Below are 25,603 nucleotides of genomic sequence, written 5' to 3'. Positions count from 1 at the left end.
CATTTTGAGACTATTATGTAATTACCCCGTGAAAATGAAGTATGTAGAAGAGTATTCAGTACATTATATTTTTGCTATAATTTCAGTAGAAAGTAAATTTTCCAATAAATTGTGTTCAAACACATCTAGTTAATTACACTGAAAGTTGACTATGACTAACTATGTTTTAGGTGTATAAAGGGGAAGTAAATTTATTACCTTTGAATACTTTACCCTACCGTAGACGCTGTGGCCTCGCCCTTATCATGTAAAGCATTTTAACAAAATGTGCTGTTATTCGTGCTGTATCCCATTAAACTAAAAAATAATGGGAAAATTGATTTTTTATACTAATACATATCGTTTAGAAGTACAACGGTCTAACAACTACATATTTATCTATAAAAGACAGTATTTTGAAGTAACTTTTGTTATTTTTTAAACCGCAGGTATCTACATATAGTAATTGTTTCGGTATTGCCTTGAAATATTTGGTGTTGTCGCGTATACGGGGAGTGGAGACAAGCACGAAACTTAATCGATAAATCTATAAATATTGCATGCATAAGTTTTTGCTAGCCAACTGTTGTCAGCTATATCCTATTCTCATTTCAATTACATGACAAAATACATTATTCGATTTGACATTCTGACACGCCGTTGTAATTACTGGGTAGGATAATAAATCATTTTTTGGCCAGTAAATGCATTATTGGCATAAATTCAAGTAGCGTGTGGCAATTACTTAAATGTTACGTACTAGGTTAGGTCACATGTGCGAACTCAGTTGTATCTAGAGGGATCGTCGACCCCCTATCTATCTTAGTTTGCAAATGTTCAGCTTTTTAATCTTTGTGTACGAATATTTATAATTTGTTACATTAACATTTCTATTATTATGTTGTACCAGCTTTTGCACGCGGCTCCTACTGCGCTCATGCATATCCAGGATAATAAACAGCCTCTCTGATGCTTTAAGCTTCCTACGGACATTTTTTTCCAAAATCGCTTTAACAGTTGAGCCGTGAATGCGTAACAGGCAGGTAGACAGTTACTTTCTCATTAACAATATTGAGTATGGATGGATTATGCACAATGTTTGAAAGACCGTCACTTGTCCCTCCACACTTTTAAGCCGTTTTTTTAACATATTACAAACTTATAAAAACTTATACAAACACATTGGACTTTCGGGGAGCACACAAGGCCGTCGAAACCATTTGAAATTAAGTGACCATGCTGAGCGCAGCCTACTAACGGGTTACGAACCTCGGCTCAGGACGATCACTGAGAGAGGATGGAGATAGCGATTATGGGATAAGCGAACTAACAACTACCTACTAATATTATTCGTTGGTACGTGGACCGAAACTATAAGAAGGGTCGGGACGACCGGGACCGTGGCGAGGTCCTCTGCAGTTAGGACGGAACTTCGGTCTTGTGCAGTGTTGGAGTTTCAACAACTCGTTCTTAAGGCGGATAGCCAGAATGATATCGTCTTCTCGGTCGGTTAGAGTGTAAGCTGTATAGTGAATAATCTTCAGCTCGATTAAAACGGCTCGGTCTAATACAGTCTCACAGAAAACAAACCGGTATGTTTTGCGAGCGGGTAGTCAAGAACAACTAACTAAATTAACTATTAAATATGTAATGCCGCTAGAACAGCCAGCCGTTCAACTATGAAGAATTTTAAGCACCCGAATATATTGTTCAAACTCCAAATCAAACTTGTTCAAACATTTGTGTCAATGCCAACCCGCACTAGGCCAGTGTGGTGGTTTAACGTAAACCCTCGAAGTATGAGAGACCTCCGTCCGTGCCCAATAGTAGATCATTATTTTATCATAATATCGTAGCCGTACTCAAACTGCCTGCAACGCAACTATATATCGTGATGTTTTTAATTTGTTTATTTTCTTTTTACAGTCGAATACGCCCGCGGAGAATCGCCCCACGTGTTAGAATCAGGCACGTATACACAGTCGGCGAATCCGCCGCGAATCGCGCTCTCGCCTAACGCGGAGGTGCTCGCCGTGTCGGTCGACTCGTCGGTCGAATTCTACGACACTTATACCGGCAAGCTGTATGACACCGTAGAGAATGTTTATTCAGGTATGTATAATCCGCAATCATTTTGAGTGGAAGGTAGTTACGACCTTTGTGATAGTTATGTCATAATAAATAATACATGTTGCGGAATCTAAAGGGACACAACTTACAGGAGACAGAGAATTTAGAAGTCGGGTGTATTCATTTTAAAACACTCGAGAATATTGAGTATAGTATTTCGTATTACAAATAGTTATCGCGGCGTTTTAGTTAAGATAGATTACCGATGATGCAAGTATATTTAGTGTTATTCTATTTTCCTTACTAATTTCCCAAACGATAATTCAACCGGTTAGTGCGTCGTGGCCCAAAACGACGTCTAAAAAACCGAGGTGACTCCACGATGAGTAATTTTAACAGGTTTTTCCTATTATTTTGCGAAGCTAGCGTGAATATGTTTAAAAATATATTTTAATGAATAAAATATATTTAAGGATGTACAGGTTAATAAGAACGTTGAATTCATTGCAAATTGTATAACATGAGCTCACAAGATCTACATTGGGCGTGGTTTATATTAAATGAGTCAGCGTGAGGCGGCAAAAAATGTTCTTGCTTCGGAAATCACGGCAGTTTTATATTAGATCATGGTACTCACGCAAATATAAAATACATAGTAAAAACAAATCTAATTCCCTCGAACACTCGTCCTCAAAGTGCCAATCATCTTAAAGCTTAAGGTTTTATGTTTACTCCTTTTACAAACTAATAAAGTGTGCAAATGAATCGCATAGGAATTTTTATTATTTTCGTCTGGCAATAATGTGCAAAGTTTATTTTTTGTATGGTGAGGCAAGACACAGTTTGGAGTCACGTACAAGTGGCACCATCTTTGAGAAGCTCGTATTGAGTACATAATGTTATCTAAGATGCATTTTTGAGGTAAAATCAATGAAAAGGAGTGAGGGCCCATCCCTCTTAATCTCTCAGTCAATTAAAATTTTTGTAAAGTAAAAATTTAAATACAGATATATCTACTATGTGTAATGATATTTTATACCAATAAATGTATATTTTTCAAACTAAAAATTAATATTACAATTTCGACTATCTAACTGCTAAAATTAAATATTCGTAATTTTTTTTGTTGTTTTGGCAAGATAAAGTAATAACATTTAACATGGCAAGTGCAATCCAAATATATACAATGTTGACCCCGACACTAGCTGTGACCCTCGTCAATCTTCAGAGTTGTCCAGGCGTTACCGATTTACACCGGCCGACCCCGGCACGCGGCGTCGGAAGAACCCACTATATCACAGTGAATAAGTGATACATGGTATTGCTATTAATGGACGTAAATGATGATAGACAATACGAGGGTAAAGTGTCACGAATAGACTAGATATTTTAAACTAGGTTTTGCTTGCGGCTCTGGCGACGTGAAAAAGATTTTTCAGGCATAAAAAGTAGACAATAACACTCAGATATAATGTAATGTCTTATAAGTGAAAAAAAAAAACAAAATCGGTTTAGTAATTCCTGAGATTAACGTGTTCAAACATAACGAAGTCTTCAGCTTTATATATTAGTATAGATGTCTATGATTATAATAGTATAGATGAATTTAAAATTGGACGGAATTGTGTTACAAATGATTGTATTGGATTGTAGATTTTATGTGCACGTTTTGTCCTCGGATCGGAAATTGGTGTAAGCAAGTTGACCGTCGATGTCGCCGTAATCTTCATTATTTGACTTAGATTTTCTTTTCTCGTACTGCCTGTTGAACAAACCTCAGGGCAGGATGTAAGCTGTGCGTAATGCATAGCACTTCATTACTTCCTAGATTAACGTAAATTTCGATTACATAGGTACTTCTTCGGGCAACATTTTAATTCAAACTTGGTCTGGAAATTGTGTTAAGGTTATATTATGTATTGACGTTAAAAATATATGCCAACTGAGCAATGTTTCCTCACTCTTCACTGGAACCCCTTGCGCTCCAAATTGCATTTTAAAAATCTGTAGGAAAATACAACTTAAAACTTAGGATTCGAATGTAATCAGCCACAAAAGTATATGAGCAAATTCAAAACTTCAAAACACTTTTACACATCAACTACAATCGAAGTATTCTTTTTTCTTTATCTAAAATACAGTAAACCTTTTGAAGTTTATTTTAGTGAAAACATCAAACGTTCATACGGAGACAAAAATTTAAGTGATTTAAAATATTGAATTTGTTTAGCTTCTTTCGTGGCGGACTATACCTATAGAAGGTAGCCTCTTTAAAATTGTATGCCAATATGAAATTTATAGCTAATGTATAAAATTACTAAAATAAGTCTTCAACAATCACAACCAAGACACGAAAGATAAGAGCGGAAAATAGATGCCGACGACCCCATTAGAGGACGCCTGTAGATATCGCATTGATATCGTCGTTTGAAACGAATCTTGTGCTGTTACTGCATTGTGGAATTATTGCTATATCCTAATACTTACTATACCAGTGAGTGGACAGAGAAGTAAAGAATTTTTCATTAACGTTTTCGTCCAGTAGGAAGAAAGTTTGTCGCTTTGTTCGGTAAAAATATTTTACTGAAAATAGAAGAAGTGTTTGGTTTGCTGCTCGCTTTACCAATGAGACAATTGTGTAGTTTGCTATTATTATAATTATTATTGTAGTATAATTAGTATCTTTAAGGGCCGATCCGTGATTATAGAAATCTTTACGAGACATCTATGCAGATATAAATTATATATCTGATATTGTTTAAGTTTCGCTTGGTTAATATTTATTTTAGTAATTATGAATATTATTTATAATGTTTTGATAAGGGTCGGTGATTACATTTTTAGTGCCATGCAGAATTTAGTAATGCAAATTTTGTTGCTACTCTTTGTGGGTAGTCGCAGCGATTACTACTTGAACGGGCCATTGGTTTCGCCAAACAGATATTTTTTTATTTTTAAATTAGATTTTTGGTGGCGTAGTTAATATATTGCGTGTACGTCGCTATATGATCTTTGGTTCGAATCCTGGGTCGAGTAAAGTGATGTCGTTTTTTTTTGCGTAGTATTAGCCCGGAGTCTGAAATCATTTCCAATTTGCCGATAGGCCTTTTTTTTAGTTTGTGTTTTTATCTTTAAACTTAGAATTTTCGTTGGACGTTACGTCGTCTATATGAATTACATAATATAAATAAGATTAACCAACGCGAATCACAAGTCCAATCAGTAGGTATTCCGTTCTTGGTCAATTTGAAATGCCAGTTCCGACGGTGTAAGCGCTTCCCGTCGTTTTATAGCAACCGATAGGCAATATCCCGCAACGGATTCAGGGATAGTTCTTTTGATGAAAATGTATAGTTGTTTTTATTCAAATAAGTAATTCTTCAGAATATGGCATTTTCAATATGTGTAAAACTTGACGAAATAAAAAAATAATTCAGCCAAACAGCGATGCACGTGCACTCTTGTTTTATGAGAGATTACCCACTACCTAGTATTCAGAGCTTTTGACATTGCGTTAGTAAATGTAACCATGTAGTCGTCTTTGCCTCAGCTAACATTTTGCCATAAATCATCCATGAATAAAGAATATTTACACCAAAAATACCAGTTTTACTTTTCTGATTTTATACAATTTTGTAGTTTAGTGCCAATCCACATTCGCATTAAACTACAAAATGGCGTGTACGTGAATGTATTTCTGAATGAAAGTTTAATATTGCTGCTGTGACGAATTCTCTTAGAGTACTCACTCACTATCTCACTACTACTAAGTAGTGGTATTAGGGCGCGAAAAATTAAAATTATTTTATATTAATATTTATTCCGTTTGAAACTTACACTTTTTACTTACGTTTACGTTTCGAGTACCTTATTTCAAAGTGTTATTTTCATAAAAATAAATATATATTATGGTTATAAATATATATCTACACCGTGGCATTACAAACTTTGCTGCCTGTATAGCAAAAAAAAAAAAGAACAGAAATTGTTAGTTTCAAATGATGCCACCGTATGATGCCCACACAGGTTTCGGTGTAACAATTTGCATTTATCACAGAATATGTAAATGGAAGCGCGTAATCGGCGATGGCCAAAAACGGTACAAATAGTACCGCTATGCTAAATACATGCCAACGTCGCGTCAACACGCAGTTATGAGTGTTACGGACGACCGTTCTATATTACTTTATTCTTACAAATATTTGTTTGAAACATTTAATAAACTAAAAAAAACAAACACCTTTTTCGGAAGTTATTTTACACCACGAAAGATATAACTACATCACATGTTAAATCCCAAGACCTGATTGCTGCAATTATGGTTAAAAATTCAAAAAGGGTACGGTTTAATAATGTAGTAGGGAAGGTGAATTCGAGGTTGTGGCCAAGACCAGGCCGACCGCTTTCCTAGTAGTCCATCGATTGTTTGAATTTTTAATACATATAGGTCAGTTAACAAGGGCGTGACCTTGAGATTGAGTCAACTAGAAATTTTCACTGTGGGAAATTCATAAAATGTAATACGCTCATTGATAGCTGGCTTTTTAACCAGATGACTCAAGATCTGACGATACGTATATCCTTTGCAATGTTACCTATACTCAAATTTGTTATTGAAATCCGTCTCACAGGCCTTGAGCATTAGGAGACGTGACTATGACGTATATTACTATAATGTAAATATTATTCAATCGTAGAAAAATCTATACAGTTTGAAGCCTTGTACGTCTATATTTAACATACCAAGGCTTTGAGAAGTCAATATAAATTATTTAACGACTCTTCAAGGCACCCTTATCGATCCAAAAGTTGGTACCGTACGTAAATACTGCTGGCATACGATGCATATTTTCTGAAATCTAGAATCAATTGGGTGTTGAGATTTACTATGAGGAAAGACGGAATATATTTTATTTAGTCCGGAAAGGATGGTTGCCAAATATATGATAGTGTTTGCAGTGGCACGAAGTAATTTAATAACGCGTGGGACTAAGAAAAAGGCCAATCCAATTTGGCCCATTTTTAGTAGTAGTCTCCTTAACGGTTGCTTATTCACTGCTAACTTTACCACTTATTTAGCGGTGTGATTACCGCACACTAGTCAAAAGAATTTTCGATTAAAAGTAGAGTTTCAAAATAGTTCTGTATATTTTTTTAACTTATACTTTATACATATGCCAAATAAATGGTTCATTTGGGCGGATAAAGTTTGGATGCGACAAACTTGTACATTTTTATGAACGCATTCTAATTAAATAAGATATCGTGATTTAGGAGAATGAATATCTGTTATTTTGCTAATGGTTAGCGTTTTATATAATTGTCTGCGTGTTTTGTGGCGGTAGAGATTTTATACCGACATAATTATTGCAGTTAAAATTACGTAAGGGTATTGGAAAATCATTTATACTTTAGGTACATCTATAGTATAGATTTCATATTAGGATAGGATATGGTTAATATAATTTAGTTAAATAATTGAAAATTTAAATACTTTGCAGCATTAAAATAATGACCTTTTCCATCGTGTCATGTCATGAAATAGTGTCGACAACGCATCAATAATTCTTATGATATTCTGAATTGGGCGGTACAAGATAGAGAAGAAGAACAGACCGCCTTACTCGTATACTAAAAAAAACAAGCGAATATAATTGAAATTATTTAAATAAATGCAACGTTAGAGATACTAATAAATGATAATATTGTATGTGACTAACCCCAAAGGAGAAGGCAGAAGTGCAAACCGGGATAATATGTGCACGCCTAGAAAATCAGCATCCCGTGCAAGTCATTTTTCTTAGAATTTAAATTTGCACCTAAAACCAAGTGTATCGCGGTCACCTTACCAAGCCGGAAGAATAAAATCGTGCTCACCTAATTACACTTATCAAATAAATCTTATAAGTAATCATAATGTACGCAAAATTTACGTCATTTTTATATCTCTGCTTAGTGCTTATACGTATTTTATTTATAGGTTTTTATCAACCGCCGATTTCAATAAACGACCGCAATCGCTCTTTTTTAATCGTTCGCTAAAATGGATCAATCAGAGTAGTTTTTTTTGCATAATTACAAACGACTTACTTCGTTTAGTTTATCCTTGGCAACGGATCGAAGATTAGATTAGGATCGTTCATAAAAATCGGCCGTTAGCAATTTCAGTTTATAACACAGCTAAGAAAATCAATAAAAAATATATATTGATCGGTCGGTGTCGATAAGCTACGGCCACAGTATCTTTACGAGCGACACTTGTTTCCGTTTTTAAATATATGATACCTATAGGTTAATAACATGATATTGTGTTTATTTTATAGGGTTAATCAACTATATGAAATTCGACGCGACCGGTAAATATTTGTTCGTGTGCGGCGACCGAGTCGTGAGAATCTTCCACAATGTCTGCGGATACCAGACTACCATAGACAGCTGCAACCGGCTGTTGAAGTCTAAGCAGACCTCGGCCACTGTGGAGCGCCTCAATAAAACCATACAAGACTGCAAGCAAATTTTGTCCAAATACGGTAAGTAACGCCATCTGTGCGGCAAATATGACATTAGAATAAGTCTTGTGAATTGCATTTATTTTCGTAATATTACTACACTATTTTTATATTTAAAAATATGAAATACTTTTGGTCACAATATTTAATGTTAAATAATTATGTATTTGATCTCAAAATTGTTTTCTCGTAAATTTTAAAATGTTAGTTTTTATACCATTGTAATACTATGATTAATTAATTGCATTTTTTTTATCAACACCGTTATTATGTCAATCATTGGTAAATCCCAGTGTTTTATTTTCACTTTTAGCCCACATAATGGGGCAAAACTGTTGATTTTGTTTACTGACCTTTTGTTGTAATCGGACACGTATAAAAATTAGGTAAAATAAAGATAGGTCCCCAGGCACCACATGGCACGAAAAATTTTAAATATAGGTTACTAATGATATTTGACATAAACAAATCTGTATACACCACGGTATTCAATTGCATACATTAATATCGACGGGTGAAAGGCAAATTGTCCTAAGCGACATTTTATTTAAAAAAAAAATTAACTACGTTAAACAAACATAGAAAAACCTGCTTATTTTAAAAATGTATGAAACTTAGTGTCGCAAATAATGTTGGTTAAGACAATTAGCCTTTCAACCGTGTTTATGTATTCTTTAGCGTTTTGTATTCATCGTATAATAAATGTGTATTCCGTTGCCAAGTGCCATCTATCGGAACTTTACTTACCTACGTGTCCATAGCAAGTAACAAATCTCTTACAAACAGTTTATAGTTGACATTTGTTATAACTTAACATTCTTGTGTTGGTGCCCATTTTCATATGTCTAGTTAGCTTATTGTGTTACATTACATATAAGTTTTTATTTAATAGATACCTACAACATAAAACCATCTTAATCAATGAGTTTTTGGCACAACACAATTGTAATTAAAGGCGTATCTAATTTGAATTTGTTATGCATTTAATTATATAAAAAACAATAATATGTTTAGTTTGCAATGAATAATATTATTTAATAAAACACATTTTCATTTGATATTTACTTGGCAAGTGCATCGACTCACAAGGACTATAAGAACATACCTATTGTTATTTGCTTACATAACCTGTTGTCTTAGTTTACACTGAGTTATGGAAAAATATATTTTTCTCGCAATAACAAACAGTCGCAAATGAATAACAAACAACTCATGGCGTAATTGATGGTGTTCCAATATTTATCATTTGTTATTGTTTTTACATCGAGTGTTGTAATTTCAGTCATGTTTGTAGGGATTCAATTTACATGTCATTAACTGGTTCCTAAGTTAACCCAGTGCTATGATTTATTGTATGTTTTATGTTTATTCTCATTTCCATACGAATAAAAATCACATATTTTTTTACATTATGTATTTTTCATAATAAATTTGCAAATTAAGAAATGCAGTTTTATTTTTATAATAATACAATACACAAACGATTTTATTTATTTTTAAGGGTATATAGTAGAAGTTACAATAAAACAAGATAATGCATTGAACGTTAACTTTATTGTGTTCCTCACAAAAGTGACGTTATCGTCAATACACTGAGATACTCTGTGATTATACATAATTTAAGTACAGTTTCACAGCTTTTGATAAATAAATACATTTCAGCATTATGCGTACGTTAAACGAGTTTCTCAAATCAATTCCATAATTACTCTCTCCTTATATTCTGAAAATATATGATTTATTGCCAAAATAGATTTACATATTTCACTTGTCAGCTATATCCATTATCGGTGTTTTAAATAATTTATTACTAAATTGAACATCTAACGCCGAGAATATATCTTAATATGCATTAATTGCTATTTTTGTACCAATTTATGTTGTGACCGACATTACTGGCGTAATTGTCTACATTGAACCGATACGTGAGAGGTAAATATAAATGCACCGAACATTATGGGCAGTGGTGCGTGAAATTTTGTGACAAACAAATTCGGCCTATTTACACATACAACAGTACAATCACGCTCAACAAGGTTTTCAGTACAAAACAATAACCAAGTAGTTCTCTTGCTATTCAAGGTGACAAAAAAACGTAGGTAACAATTGTAATGATGCAATAAATGATTGTCTGCCGCATTTTTGGCCTCCATATGTTGTTCACGCAACTCATCAACATTTTGCATGTAATTAATTATTCTCATGTCGAATGACGAACAAAGTAATTGACTTTTTTTTAATAATTATTAACTTTCGTAATGCTCGAGATATCATATCCATCGTCAGGACGAGATTGAGTACCCAAATGACACATAAATTTAACTAAAGCTGATTGATATTTATTTTAATAGCAATGGACAGATCAAGACAAAGGAACTTCATATAACATTAAGTAAACGAAACCAAGTATGAATTGCTATTTGATCGATGAATGATTTGTTCATAACATCGGGCTACCAACTATAAAATTAACAGTATTCCTGAGATAGAAATCTCCAAATATTGTTGATTCAGTAAATATCCAATTTCCACATTTTTAATTGAGATTTAGAAGTTGCTACTTCAAAAAATGAAAATATGCTTATAAATCTGTCATGGACTCGCATTTTCTGAATACCCTTAGTTTCCAACTAGGGCTAAAATATTCATTTTGAAAGGAATGGATGGTAGCCCCAATTATCAAAACTAAACAAAATAATCTTCACATCTTGCGCCCCCGCATAGTTTTTGCAGGCTTAGTCATATGACATGTTATTTGTGGTACACGATTCATAAATAAGGACAAAAAGTTGATTTTCATAACTTCTGTCAAATATTTGCGCAGTAGTTTAATCATACTTGGATATTAGTAAAGTTCATCACCCCAGACTAGAACTCTACAAAGACTCAGTACACTTTTACCATCTGTAATTAAAATTAAACATTACTTAACCTACTCAAAAACAAATACCAGCCTCACGCGTACACATTCGAATGTAATCCATTTGTTTTTGTGAACTTGTAATATGTGTTTATAGTTTCAGGACATTAAGGTCAAAAAACAATGAATGCTCAAGGCATTTTGTGAATAGCGAGCAAGTTTAGAAACCGGCAAAGGTATGATAGGAACCAATTTTATGCACCAATGTAGTTAATCACTTAAAATAATTTGCCGAACGTCGCGAAAAATGTTGGTAAAATTTTAACTATTGTTATCATATGATTTGTCATATATTTTTAATGATGAAATAAATCACACATATATAAGTTTTACATATTCTGTGAAATTGAATATGTTTATAAATATTGAATGTAGGAAATAAAAGATTATATCGACGGTTGTAAGGCTAATTGTCTTAAGCGACATTTTGTTGCGACACGGAGTTTCATACATATTTAAAATCAGCTCTTTTTTCTATGTCCTTTTAACCTAGTTAAAATTTTTCGGAAAAAAAAGTCGCTTAAGTCAATTAGCTTTTCACCCGTCGATATATAGATATGTTATTGAATGTACGTGAACTATTTACTGTTGGTGCTTCATTTAAAACTAATGAACGTTTCTTAAATTATTATAAAGCTGTATATGTAACAATCCTAATGAAAACCATTAAACGCTCACTGAGATTCAAGTATGAACGACGTCCACAAAACATACACAAACGCACAACAAAGTCAAGCGACATTAACACTAATAAAAATTCTAACATTATTCATACAATTCAATACAGATATGTATGTAAAACATGAAACTATATGATAATATTAGCACTTGATTCCTTCTATAGATTAACAATACGTTGATATTTCTTTTATATAAAACGAAAACATAATGTGTGCTTGTACCCGATCAGTCATAATTCTTTAAGTTTTTTAAAATATCTAACTAGCAAAATGGAAGCGATCATTTATGATATGGTGTTTATGTTTTTATTGAGCAAACTGTGAGTAGGCGTTTATTTGTGACCAGATTAAATAATATGTTGCTCAATAAAATGTGTACTGCAGATGATATCTAAGGCTATAGTTCAGAAAGATTTATTAATAACTACCAACGTAGGCAATCTTCATATCGATATTATTGCGAAGCGTTTTATTGTCGCGAAATAACGTTTCGTACAAAAATATGCTGTGTTGTCAACAATGATGATTTAAATAGTTCATTTAAATATTGTCGTTGTCTTATTACTACGCGAGACGCAATGTCGAATAGTGATTTAGATCCCGTATAAAAGATCCAATATAAATGCAATTTAAAAACGACTAGTAAAATCGAGAAATATCGCCAATCATAATATATTTTAGTGAGGAAAATTCGAAATTCACTCAGACAAGACGTGTTCACAGCACACCAACAGACACGTTGAAATGTCAGTCTTAGTCCGAGATTTAACAATATAAACACAAGTCATGTGTACCTCAACACTTGTGTATACGTGGGGTCCCTAGTCTCCTAAGCCTAAATATTATGTGCTACGTAAAAGGCTATTATGGCTTACACGAGTTCCAAAATAAGCTGGGGATGTGTAAACAAAACATTAAAAAAAAAAACCTATAAAAATCAGTCACGAATGTTGTCTAATCATATAATCGATGCCGAATATCGACAAAAACTAATTCCAAAAAAGAAAAACTAAGCTTAAACAACTTAATACAAAATAAATACTGTAAGTACTAAGAATATTCCTAGTTAGTGTAACTTAGCGACCGTCGCGGGTCGGCTAAACTTTGGTGCAAGTACTACGTCCCACTGGCAGTCCGTGAGTATGGCCAACGATTCGATTCTCCGTTACTGTATTCGACTAGCATGAAATTCGTTTTCAACGTGTGCCATCTGGCCGTCGTTCACTTACTGGACTATTCTCTTTAACACGGTGGTATCATCTGAAAGATAAATATTATGTTTAAGGATTTAATCTAAATCCTACTTTTAAATCTAATTGAAACTGTATTAAGCGTTATTCATTTACACTATTTATACCTATGCCATTTACTACTTACTACATGTAAACAAAATGTACTTTCCTTTGAACAACTCTTAATAATAATAAATGACAAATAAACAAGCCCGAATTATGTTTAAAATAAGATATTATATACATTTAAATTTTCGACTACCTACCATTCTCCATATAGTTGTATGTTGGATCGGCGCAGGCGCACCGTTCACCAGTAAGTGTGTAGACGCAGACAGTCGCCCGCGAGGTCGGCGAGCAGCACCTTCTTGTCGGGCAGCAGCGCGATGCCGGCCACGCGCCGCGGCTTCCTGTCCGCGAGCTCGCAGGCGGCCAGCACGCGGCCGGCCTGCGCCTCGCCCGCGCCCGCGCCCGCGTCCAGCACGAGCAGCGCGGGGCGGCCGCGGACCGAGCGCGCGCACACTATGCGGCAGCCCTGCTCCGTGTACTCGAGGGCCACGCCGCCGTACCCGCCTCGACCTACGATCATATGTCTTTAAATGTATATGTATATAAATTTTTATATTAATTTTATTTATTTATTTATTTATTTAGCACTTCATATACAAATGTATACAGGCGGACTTAATTAATAATAAATATATATGTAATATATAAAGAACTAAGGTGGTGACTCTTCCGCTTTATTCAAGAGTAATTGCCGGACTCTCAATTTGAACGCTAGCCGCGTAGTGGATATTATTTATTGCATATTTTAACACGATGGTATTCAAAATATGTAAAAAAACGTTTTTAATAGGAATCAGAGGACAAATAGAATACAAGAAAACGTAATAGCATGATAATAATTTTTGATATAATCCAAATTAAAAAAAAATACCTTTGGGTACAGGCGCCATGGTGGTTTTAAAGTTGCCTTCAGCGTCGTACACTCGCACGGCCACATCCGCCACAATGAGCAAGTCTTCTGACAACGCCAAACCGCCGACCAGACCCAAATCGCCGTTACCAATCTGCACGAAAATTGAATGCGTGTAAATTTCAGTCCGTACTAAGTAAAGGACGAATAGAGGCGAAAATAATCATTAAAAAATTTGCCAGGATGAACAGTTTTGGCACAGCATTCTATTTGATTTACTAATAAATGTTGTAATTGTAGTAAAATTGACATTTAAAAGCCGAGGAAGTAAGACCAAACATTATCTTAACTATGACAGACACACACGGTTTATCTGCAAGGTGGTAATTAGCAAAGTAAAATACTCGCCTCTCGCTCGAGATTCCCTTGCGCGTCGAAGAGGAACACGGCCCTGGCGCCGTTGTCCGCGACGGCGATGCGGCGCGTGGCCACGTCGGCCGCCACGCACACCGGCTCCACGAGCCGCTCCGAGCGGATCGTACGCACCGTCTCGCCCGAACCGTTCACCTGCACAACACAATTACAAGAACTTCGTTAATGAGTATTTTGTCTTTCAATTTCTGCGCCCCTAAAATATCTGGTACAAGAAACACGATACGAAACTACGTATCGTTTGATTATAATTAGTCGAGATATCAACATGTTACTTTCTCAACTGGTTTGTTTGGTATTTTATGCCAAAAAAAAGCGGCGATAACCTAGTTGGGTGTGGAACGGACTGCCAAGACGAATGTCCGCAGGTTCAAATCCCAAGGGCACACACTTCTGACTTTTCGAAAATCATGTATGTATCCTTTATGAAATTATCGTTCGCTTTAACGGTGAAGGAAAACATCGTGAGGAAACCTGCACAGCTAAGAAGTTCTCTATAGGAATTTCGAAGGTGTGTGAAGTTTACCAATCCGCACTAGGCCAGCGTGGTGGACTAAGGCCTAATCCCTCTCAGTAGTAGAGGAGGCCCGTGCTCAGCACTGGGCAAGTATATAATACAGGGCTGATATTATTATTTATTATTATGCCACACCGAGGGACGCTCGCGTTGTTGCGGTATAAACGTGCCAGAATTCGCCTTATTGCCTACATGTTTTTTGTTGTTTTATTCACGGTTATCTCATCAAAGTATTATTTGACTCTTTCCCCTTTACAATATCAATGTTGTATCTACATTATATAACACCTGTAGATAATAATTTACCTCGGTTAGTGTGCGAGTCCTCCAGTTGACCGCCACAACGCCTTCCGCAGTCACCGCTAAACCTGTACAACTCCGACCCGCCAAACCTGCAACAAAAAAATATTATGTTTAATTAACAAATACCCTAGTATTTAATTTTTAACTGCGAAGTTTATGTGCATTGTGGTCCCTTTTGAACTGAATTTAATTTAGTGTAATTATGTAAAGTGGCGATAGCCTAGTCGGGTGTAGAACGGACTGCCGAGACGAATGTCCGCAGGTTCAAATCCCAAGGGCACACACCTCTGAATTTTCTAAAAAATCATGTGTGTATTCTTTGTGAATTTATCGTTCGCTTTAACGGTGAAGGAAAACATCGTGAGGAAACCTGCACATCTGAGAAGTTCTCTATAGGAATTTCGAAGGTGTGTGAAGTCTACCAATCCGCACTAGGCCAGCGTGGTGGACTAAGGCCTAATCCCTCTCAGTAGTAGAGGAGGCCCGTGCTCAGCTGTGGGCAAGTATATAATACAGGGCTGATATTATTATTATTATTATGGAGTACTATGACACCAATGTCTAGGTATGGTTAGCGCATTTCAAACACATGCAAAATTACGTGACTGTTTCAAAAGGTGCAATACATTAAATGTTCTTTACCTTCATTTACAATGTGAGTTTTAAATGCAAACGTTTCGTCATCTAACACTTTCACTCTGGAGTTGCCAGCGTCGAGAACATAGATCTCTCTTCGTTTGGGACATCTGGAACAGTTAAATTAATCAATATTTAGTATATTTTTGCTGCATTAAAATGCTTTATATGTACACAGTACATATAACACGAGGGATTTTAAATTTGACACTATACAAAATTAGTGCCATTAAACATAAATGAAGATACTGAAAGACATTTGAAAGAAATAGGGAAAAAATTCTTAATAATTATCAACATTTTTTTACTTACAGTCAGTTTCTTTACGAAAAGTAAAAGAAGTTATCGGTAAAAAGCCCTAAGAGCTGGTATAGCACAAAAGTGTTAGTAAGTTAGTAAGTGTGTCTGTAAGTACGTACCTGGCGACGGCGACGGGCTGGTTGAGCTGGTCCTTGCCGGTGCCGCGCGCGCCCCACACGCGCAGCGCCGCGCCCGCGCCGCACACGCGCGCGCGCCACGGCGAGTCGCGCACCGCGCGCGAGAACACCAGCACGCGCACGCACAGCGACCCCGCGCTCCACGGACGCATCGAGATCCTGCGCACACACCACACGCCGCCGGTCACCACCGGGAGATACATTATAGATTTGCTAAATTTTAATTGTTATTGGCATTAGACAATGATTAATTGACCCAACACACATACTATATTACATGAATGGAATATGCACATAATTTATACATCGTGAATTATAAAAATAACATTACTTAATATTGAAAAAATAAATAAACATTTTAAAATTGAGTCGTGTTGACGGAGTATTGAGATTAACACATACCAAATGAAAACAAAGTAATAACTAACTTTCACAATTCCCTCAAATTACTGTTAATATATAAATATACCTACCCATTCACAAATAATTTATCTACTTTAATTCTACATTAATTATTACGACAAAATTGGCATAATTTTATCCATAACAAACTTAACGTAAACCACGCACCTATAAAGTCCAGAGTCGAGATCAGTGACGGTGCAAGGCAGCGGCGTGTCGTCTATGGTGGCGGCGGCGGTGACGGGGTCCCCGCCCGTGCACCGCGCCTCGCCGTGGTAGTCCACTGTGCGAAGCACTACCACCACTTCCAAACCGCACACGCATGCCGATTCTAAAAACAAGGTATATATACACTATACACTATGTATATTTAATCGAAGGACCTACTTAAAGAAACAGATTTCATGCTTGCATGTAAATAATAAAAGTATGCGACAAAAAAATTTTAAATGACAGACAATAAACCTGCAAACATTTTCGACAGTTTTTCCCAATGTTTGGGTACCCTTGTGCTAGCTACTTGTTTCACTTTGTTTGATTATCAGATATTAGGTACGTTTTATGAATATTAATTTTTAGCATGATCCGTTTTCCTTCATACGTCGCACTTGGCTTCGGACAGTTAAAAATAATTTGGTGCTAAAATTCCCGTAAAAAAGAGGTCATAATTATAATTTATATATATTTGAAAATGGAATCGAATACTGAATGTAAATGCGCTGGCTTGATTTTAATCAACTTAAATTTGACAAGACTTTAATAGTAAAACCCTTGTCTACTTCTGTAATTTTAGCATTGCATCTTGGTCGAAAGCTAACAATGTATTAAAGTAACCTATTTATTGTAATAATAATTGTAATTTTATTAATGTTGTTTATAATTATTTTAATAGTGACGTTACACTACATATATATTCAATAATTATCGATAAACATTGACCCATAATAGTATTTAAATAACCAGACGACTAATCTCATTTGATATGTATGTAGGTCGGTATTGTAATCGAGAAAGTTGATAAATAATATGCTCATAAATATATTGTAATAATATAATAGAAGTTCATTGTTATGTGAATATTAGCTGCTTTATTGATCTAACGGCAGTCGCAGTCCTGGTTTCAATTCTCAGCTAATATTTGTATACATATTATATTCCATCAGATAAATCACGTTTATCTTGTACGAGAAAAGAACTTCTCCAATATGTTTATAATATTATAGTTTCTTCCTTTACAATACAAGCTGGAAATGTAGAAAGATGTTAAAATCAACTTCTGACTATTTCATCATTTATAGAATCCAGAATTGAAGTGTATAAGCAAGATAAGTGTAATGAATTTAAGGGATTTTTTATTTAGCAATGACTAAAACTAATCAAGAGACTTTTGAATCTCAATACGTAAGTTATTGAAAATATTTTCAAACGCCAATTTTCGTTTCTACATTAACAAATAAACATTTGTGCACGTACCTATTAAGTAAATTTAAAAGTGCTTTCCTCGTAAAATATAGTCTTACTCACCAAGTTGCAACGTACACAAGCCCGGGAAGGTGGTACTGGTCCGCACTCGGCCCAGCTCGGCGAGGGCATCTCTGAACCTCTGCTGCGCGTCGTTGTGCGCGAAGTCGACTGCGAGGAAGGCGTTCTCCCTCGGCTCCGCGAGCGCCGCCGCGTCCCCCAGCCGGGCCCCCAGCGCCGCCGCGCGGCTACTCACCTCACGCACTTCCACTTGCTGCTGCAGGCCAGAACATTCCGCTTCCACCTGCAACAGTACCGGTGTGGTTAGACGTCAATGTCATTAACTGATATTAGCAATAGTCCCTAAACATATTGCATCCAGGATCGTTTGCAACATCACGAAAATTTTGAAAAATAACTTTCGATGGCAAGTATTGTGGGTGATCGAGCGAATGATGATTCTTTTTGTTAAACAACGACAATATGGTAAGTCTAAAATGAACTGAACTGAACTTAAATTAAATGAGGTTTAAAATATTTAGCAGTTTACTCACTTTAGATTTTTCAGCGTCAATCAATTTCAACTGCTCCTCAAGTAGTTTTCGTTTGTGAGTGGCAGCGGCGGCGGCGGCTGATTTCAGTTCGTTGTGTCGTTCGTCGAGCGCCGCCTTCAATTCTGCGAAATGTCTATCTATAGCTTCGTCAGCGGCTGTGGCGGCCGCCTCGAGTCTCCGCAGCTCGCTGGCGACCGCTTCCCTCGCAGATCCAAGCTTACTTAGGCACTCGTTAGCTCTGTACAATAATATTTCCGACATCCTTTTCAATGCTATCGAGAACGGCACTACAGTGTGATCGCAGGGTGTGTCGCTGTGCGGTCCGTCAGCGCAATGTCTACAGAACACGCAATCGCACGTCTCGCAAAAAAGCAATTCTCTTCCGGGGTGTGAACTGCATTGGGGTATCACTTCTCTACGCTGTCGTGCCATTAGATCGAGCAATTGGTTGACCAAGAAAGATGGTGGTAATGCTGGCACCCCGCCGCGAGGTATGGTGATGAGCTCGCGGCATATTGGACATCTGAAACTACCCGCATCTCTGGTCTGCGAAGCAGCTATCCGCGTGAGACAGTGCAAGCAAACTGTGTGCGAACACGGCAGAAGCTTCGGCGTGTGCTCGCCTCCATCATACGTGCCTGAAAAGAGCAAATATAAATCGTATAATAATACAGGATATTATCTAGAGTGTACGCAGTTAAACATTAATTATGAATCCCTTGTTATCTCATGGCTGATAGCTGTCTAAATGACAGAATTACTACTTTCCATTTCACAATAACAATTTAATTTATTATACCTCTCAATATTATTAATATATTTTCGTGATAAAGTTAATTGGTGCAAGAAAAAAAATGGTGTACTAACACAAACAGGTGCCGCATGTGAGGAAGCTCTCGTTAAAGTCCTCGTAGTTGATGGAGACGGTCTCGACGAGCGTGGAACTCATGCTCGCCATGCCGACGCCCAGCCGTGAACTGTCGCAAGTCAACACTAATTGTAAACACATAGCATAATATGCAATATTGCTAAATACGCTAGGGATGCAATTTGTGAGTGGCATGAAGTTAGTAATAAAAAGCAGGACTTTTGAGGCCCATTTCGCACTGTTTGAGTAAATGTAAACCGCTAAGTTACGAATTATAATAGACGATTTATTAATTTGATTACAATTTCTTTGAGAACAAAGTTACGGTAAATATGAAGATTAAAAGTCAAAGTATATTCGGCGAGTAGCGTTTGCTCGGACATTGTGAAACAGGCGCATAATCAAACCTATAAATCTTAAGTGATTAATGTAGTCTTATTACTATTTTAAGATTGAATGTCTCAGTACAAGAACATAGTATTTGAAGGGCAAGTAAGACGCGATTCGTGGGATCAAATTGCTGTCGTGACAGGGCTGTCAACGAAGAGAAACGTTAGTGAATAGATCGTCACATAATATTTACTTAATTGAATCTAGGGTCTTGTCTTGTCGTCAATTTTCATGACAGGGCAGAAGTTGTTTTTAGAATCAATAGGACGGCACAAAGTACAGAAGCCATGAAGAAAATAATTTTAGACCATTCATATACTTTTGTGTGAACTGTAAAAGGAATATGATTCCTATGTTTTATGTATTTTTCAAACTGATTTTTAACGTGGCAGAGTAACCTAGTAAATATAAAACCCATCTATCGGTCAATGCGTAAAGGCTGAACGTAATCGAATTACGATCTAGGGATCTCGTGATGTTACGATGACAGAATCGATCACGTCACCCGTCAGTATATTTTAATACTTCAATGTAAATAAATATCAAAACAACATTTTAATTACAATCGCAACAAACAGGGCGCGGGCTATGTCGCGTGACTTGAAATTCGACCTAGCCAACATAATCCCCAACCTGTAGCTTTATTCCGAGCATTCATGCCAAACGCTGATTAATTAAGTATACAAATAATAACACTGATAGTAGGATTAAAGCAACATAAACACTATTGTACTTACAGGTCGAATCGTTTTTATCCAAATTTTACTTTATCAAGTTACTTCACTATAACATTACGCATTATTTGTCAGTTCGCGCGTCATTAAACTACTACCATTTTATTAATAATTCCATAACATATTGAATGAGGAAAATCCAATACAAACAACGATGACTTAATAAGGAAGGAATTGCAATTCAAGAAAAAACAAAGCTTATTGGTTGACCTCTAGTTACATAGTATGTATTTTGTTCTTAGAAACGACTACATCATACCGTACTTATGGCAACAAAAGGGGTGGATTTATTATACCTCTGTCCACCCCTTCAAGTAACCCAACGTGAAGTCATGTAATATAAAAAACAAACAAGCAAGTGTCTGTCCGTTCGCAATTATAATCATCTATTAACACTAACAATGAAACAAAGAAATAATGCGTTGGCGAAATTTTAGGAAAGAAGGTGTGTATAAGGTCTGTGTGTCCGTATGTTATCTTTTCTTCCCGAAACTGATTAAAAAAAAACATATTAGTATAATGTTCGATTACTTTGTTTTCCATAAATGGACCTGTTTTTTTTCTAGTATGGGCTGTATATACAATTCAAAAAGACAAATAATCGTGTTCTAATCGTAGGTATGAGGTACCCAAACAGGGCCACAATCAACAAATTACTATATTTTATTGTTTTCCGCCTATTTATGTAAAAGCAAATATTCACATTTTATTTTTATTGGGTTACTTATTTGCTTTATTGGACATTATCTTGTTTATTGACCTAAAAATCATTGATTATGTATTTTTGTCTAATCAAATTTAAGTTTAAATTTTCAGAAAAAGACTTGATGGACAACTTAGATAATTTAATTACAGAATACTGGAGCTCATGTATAGCAAATAGTATTATTACGAGAAGAGACTCTCCCTTGAATCATGAAAAACCTTAGGCCCTTATAAACACACACTACTGGGTCCCTCTATATTATATTATTAAAGTAGCCATTTTGGAATAGGTACTCCCTCGCTTAGCTTAGTAGCATAAATTGTGGGCCATAGCCAGTTTATTATTTAGGAGAGCAGAGAGGGAGGGCAATCATAAATTTTAATCCGTGTTTTAAAGCGAAAATTCCTTGTACATTTTATTTATTATTTTATATTATTAGCCCTGTATTATATACTGCCCCACTATTGGGCACGAGCCTCCTCTACCACTACTGAGAGGGATTAGGCCTTAGTCGATCACGCTGGCCTAGTGCAGATTGGTAGACTTTCACACCCTCGAAATCCCTTTAGAGAACTTCTCAGGTATGCAGGTTTCCTCGCGATGTTTTCCTTCACCGTTAAAGCAAGCGACAATACACAAAGAAAACACACATAATATTTTAATAAATTCAGAGGTGTGTGTCCTTGGGTTTCGAACCTGCGGACATTCGTCTCGGCAGTCCATTCCACAACTAACTAGGCTATCGCTGCTCATTGCGCCTTGTACATAGTGCCAATAATTGAACAAGAGTATATACACAATGATATAATTATGTTGAATGTAGGAGAGCAGACACCCAACCTGCTTAAGCTCTTGAACATAGAAATTGTCTGCTTTATTAAAAAACCTAGTAATTACAATTTTAAACATTTTTACAGTGACTATTCGCATATAAGCTGGTAGGAATTGTACTGTATTATAAACCATTTGCCACTGTAAACTAGAACAACATATATTATCACCAACATTCTGTGTTATTTTCATCTCAAGACAGTTGAAGACCGAGCACAGAATAATATAAAATTCAACAAATAAATAATGTGATGTTAGCCAATACATGATAATGTGCTCTAAACTGACCAACACATGTGACTCAATAATCAGTGCAGATTGTTCTCAATTCATTTCATTGTGCCCAATTGAGTGAATTCTGCAATTATATCAACATTCATTATTCATGATAGAAAAATTAACATCACAATGGGAGCCGGTTTTAATGCACATTTCACAATGGTATAGTGAATCAGTCATTGGCAGTGCCCTTTAGATACCTTTTTGAATTTTGATTGTGCAAGGAACTCAATGTTATGAAGTTAAAGTTTGGTTTTTAAAGACTATGTTTTTGAAGAAAGATTTTGTATAAGTCCAAAATTATATAGATTTTGTGTATCCTTTTTTATTATCCAGCAATATTTCTCTCAGTTTTCCAAGTCTACAAGATTGTTAAATGTATTATAAGTCATAAATATTGTTGACTTACTGTTTAAAGTAAGATTTTAATAATATTTAAAGTGTTGATATACCACAATTTTGTAGTTAACACTGAATTACACACAAGGTATCAAAAGTTTAACTTATTTCCTATGAAATCTTAATTTTAATAATAACAATTTGTAATATATTTTATGACTCTTAAAACTTTTATACCTTCTTGAACAGATTACTGAGTAAAATTTAAACTAAGGTAATGCTTGATAGCTGTATATTACATACTTTGCTATCGGCACAACAATGGTAGAATACCGCTATTATGAGAAAAATTAACTATCTTACTTTAGATGTTGTTCTGTAAGCAACTTCAAAACAACTTTTATTTTTCAAAGTAGACATAAAAAATACTAAATATGGGTATAATAAAAATATCTGTTGCATAACATTCACATCAGAGATAAGTTTTATTTACATTTATGCAATTCAGAGGATTGTGATAAGATAAGTGACTTTAGGATGAAGTTCGTTGACCTAGTAACTACAAGAATTTTATGCCCCATGTATATAGAAGAAAGCAAATAGAAAAGTAGTTTATTGTTTGTGTAGTAAATAAAAATAATCATGCCACGCAAACTAGGTACTTAGATTTAAAATGACAATAATAACATGAAACTAATATAGTGGCCACATTAAGGTTGTGTGTACATTGTACACAGATAAATTAGGAGTACAGTCAGCAACAAGAATATTTGAATAAATGTAAAACTTCACTTTCATTTCATATTCGTTTATCATTGCTTAAATAAAGTAAACCATCAGAAGTTTATTTTAGTATAAGTAATTGTTGATATGGAAACAAAAGTTTATAGATGATTTAATTAATATTTTTTATTTTGTTGCTGACTGTACATTTAGTAGTCTAGCTGTAGGGTAATTGTCCATATCAATTACACTGAGTGACATGATAAAGTTATTATTATGTTTATGCACTCATTTGATATGCAAACAATATGGCATGTGGCGGGTAGATTTGAAATTAGTTACAAAAACAATTGTTGGGATAAATATTGATAAAGACCTAAGTTGTCTAAACATAATACTTTAAATTTAAAATTAATGTTATTAAAATTTTGCTAAAATTTGGTTTTCATTTTTTAAATATGTAGTTGTAAATTGTTGAACATTTCAGTATACCATAATAAAGAAAAAAATATATATAGTAAAGCATTTGTTGCCTGTTGATGTCAGATGCCTTAACAATAATTAGGAAACTGTAGTTATTTATCTTTTTTCTTTCCAAAATTTAGTATATGTGTAATTAGCTGCTTAAATTTACTCTCAATAGTTTATTAAATTTGATTATGTGTGTTTTTTACAAAACTAGCTGGCTGGATGGTGCTAGGAGTGCTTGACCTCTTTAGCATAAAGGCAGATACATTGTTGGCATTAGAATTTATATTACGTACTCGTTAAACAGTTGCATAGATTGAATAATAAAACAGGTACTTACAGGAAGGAGCAACAATACATGGACGTGGTATGAAGTACAGACTACAAACGGTTCTCACTTAATTCATATTATTTATGCGCAAAAAACAAACAAATTACTCTATTACTTCAAAGTAATATTTATTAACATTTCAACACAAAGCAAACGTAAACACAAATTCCGTTAACACGTTAGCAATGTTACACGCGCGTAGACTAATATTATGTACATCTAATCCGGAATCTTGATGTAAGCATATTTGTGCCGCGGTTTATTCTATGAACACAATTTTACAAATAACCAAAACGCTCTTTCGTAATCGATCGATAGTTTAGCGAAAATATTTCTTATGACAAAGAAACTTCACTATACACTAATATGCGCACATATACCATACTATTAGAGAGGAATAGATAACACTGGGCCTAAAAGGATGTCTGGATATAAATATTCTAATCGTTTTTACATTTTCGAACAATCCTGTCTAAATATTTATCTAAACTATTTTGTGTCGACCATCAATCTCATCAAAACATTTTTTGACTGTCAAAAACTAGAGATGGACGTTTTAATGAGTTGTCTGTAATAATCGATTTACTTTTAGTCGATGCATCGATTAATAGACTTTTTGATCTTTTATTTTTATTCATATGAAATGGAAACTAAATCATAAACAGTTATATGTACCTATTTGTAGGAAGTCGTATTCTATCCTTTGAATTATATACAAGGGATAGAAAAATATAAATATAGGCTCTCTGAAACATTGCGGAGAACAGTTATACAGATACGATTATTTACTTAGTTATTATATAGTTGAAGTGTTGCAAGAGATACAAGATTTTTAATAGTTATGAGATGAGGCAAATGTTCTCAATATAGACATTTACAAGTT

The 25,603-nt window shown here is 35.1% G+C and overlaps 2 protein-coding genes across 3 annotated transcripts in view; one reads left to right on the top strand and one right to left on the bottom strand.

Moving 5' to 3' along the window:
• The window catches only part of LOC115456137 (transducin beta-like protein 2), a 77,102-nt gene extending 67,102 nt beyond the window's left edge, over positions 1-10,000 (top strand). Inside the window, exons 5-6 of the mRNA XM_030185051.2 lie at positions 1,906-2,091; positions 8,373-10,000. Coding sequence (XP_030040911.1) covers positions 1,906-2,091; positions 8,373-8,587 — 401 coding nt within the window. The 3' untranslated portion in view covers positions 8,588-10,000. The remainder of the gene's footprint in view (positions 1-1,905; positions 2,092-8,372) is intronic.
• A 93-nt stretch (positions 10,001-10,093) lies between these two features.
• LOC115456096 (tripartite motif-containing protein 3) lies at positions 10,094-25,243 on the bottom strand. 2 transcript variants are annotated; one of them, XM_030184983.2, is made up of 12 exons: positions 24,730-25,243; positions 19,919-20,028; positions 19,052-19,689; positions 18,561-18,801; positions 17,205-17,367; positions 16,617-16,793; positions 16,204-16,307; positions 15,565-15,650; positions 14,718-14,876; positions 14,331-14,463; positions 13,657-13,969; positions 10,094-13,418 (listed from the first exon to the last, which is right to left on the bottom strand). In XM_030184983.2, the coding sequence occupies exons 1-11, from the start codon at positions 24,747-24,749 to the stop codon at positions 13,701-13,703; spliced, it is 2,100 nt and encodes a 699-aa protein (XP_030040843.1). In that variant the 5' UTR covers positions 24,750-25,243; the 3' UTR covers positions 10,094-13,418; positions 13,657-13,700. The 2 variants fall into 2 exon arrangements, with proteins under 2 accessions (XP_030040843.1, XP_030040845.1); XM_030184985.2 differs by lacking the exon at positions 24,730-25,243 and adding an exon at positions 21,047-22,164.
• Positions 25,244-25,603: the final 360 nt, after the last annotated feature.

Source organism: Manduca sexta, chromosome 14 (genome assembly GCF_014839805.1).
Source record: "Manduca sexta isolate Smith_Timp_Sample1 chromosome 14, JHU_Msex_v1.0, whole genome shotgun sequence".
In the NCBI taxonomy this organism is placed as follows: Eukaryota; Metazoa; Arthropoda; class Insecta; order Lepidoptera; family Sphingidae; genus Manduca; species Manduca sexta.
Note: the sequence above shows the minus strand (reverse complement) of the source record. Positions and strands in the feature narration are given on the sequence as shown.

Coding starts and splice junctions, on each gene's coding strand:
- LOC115456096 (XM_030184983.2), bottom strand. CDS start 24,749: ATGTATTGTTGCTCCTTCCT. Junction 18,802..19,051: donor TTGACGCTGAAAAATCTAAA/GTGAGTAAACTG, acceptor GTACTGTTGCAG/GTGGAAGCGGAATGTTCTGG. Junction 16,308..16,616: donor CAGCCCGTCGCCGTCGCCAG/GTACGTACTTAC, acceptor TAACTGTTCCAG/ATGTCCCAAACGAAGAGAGA.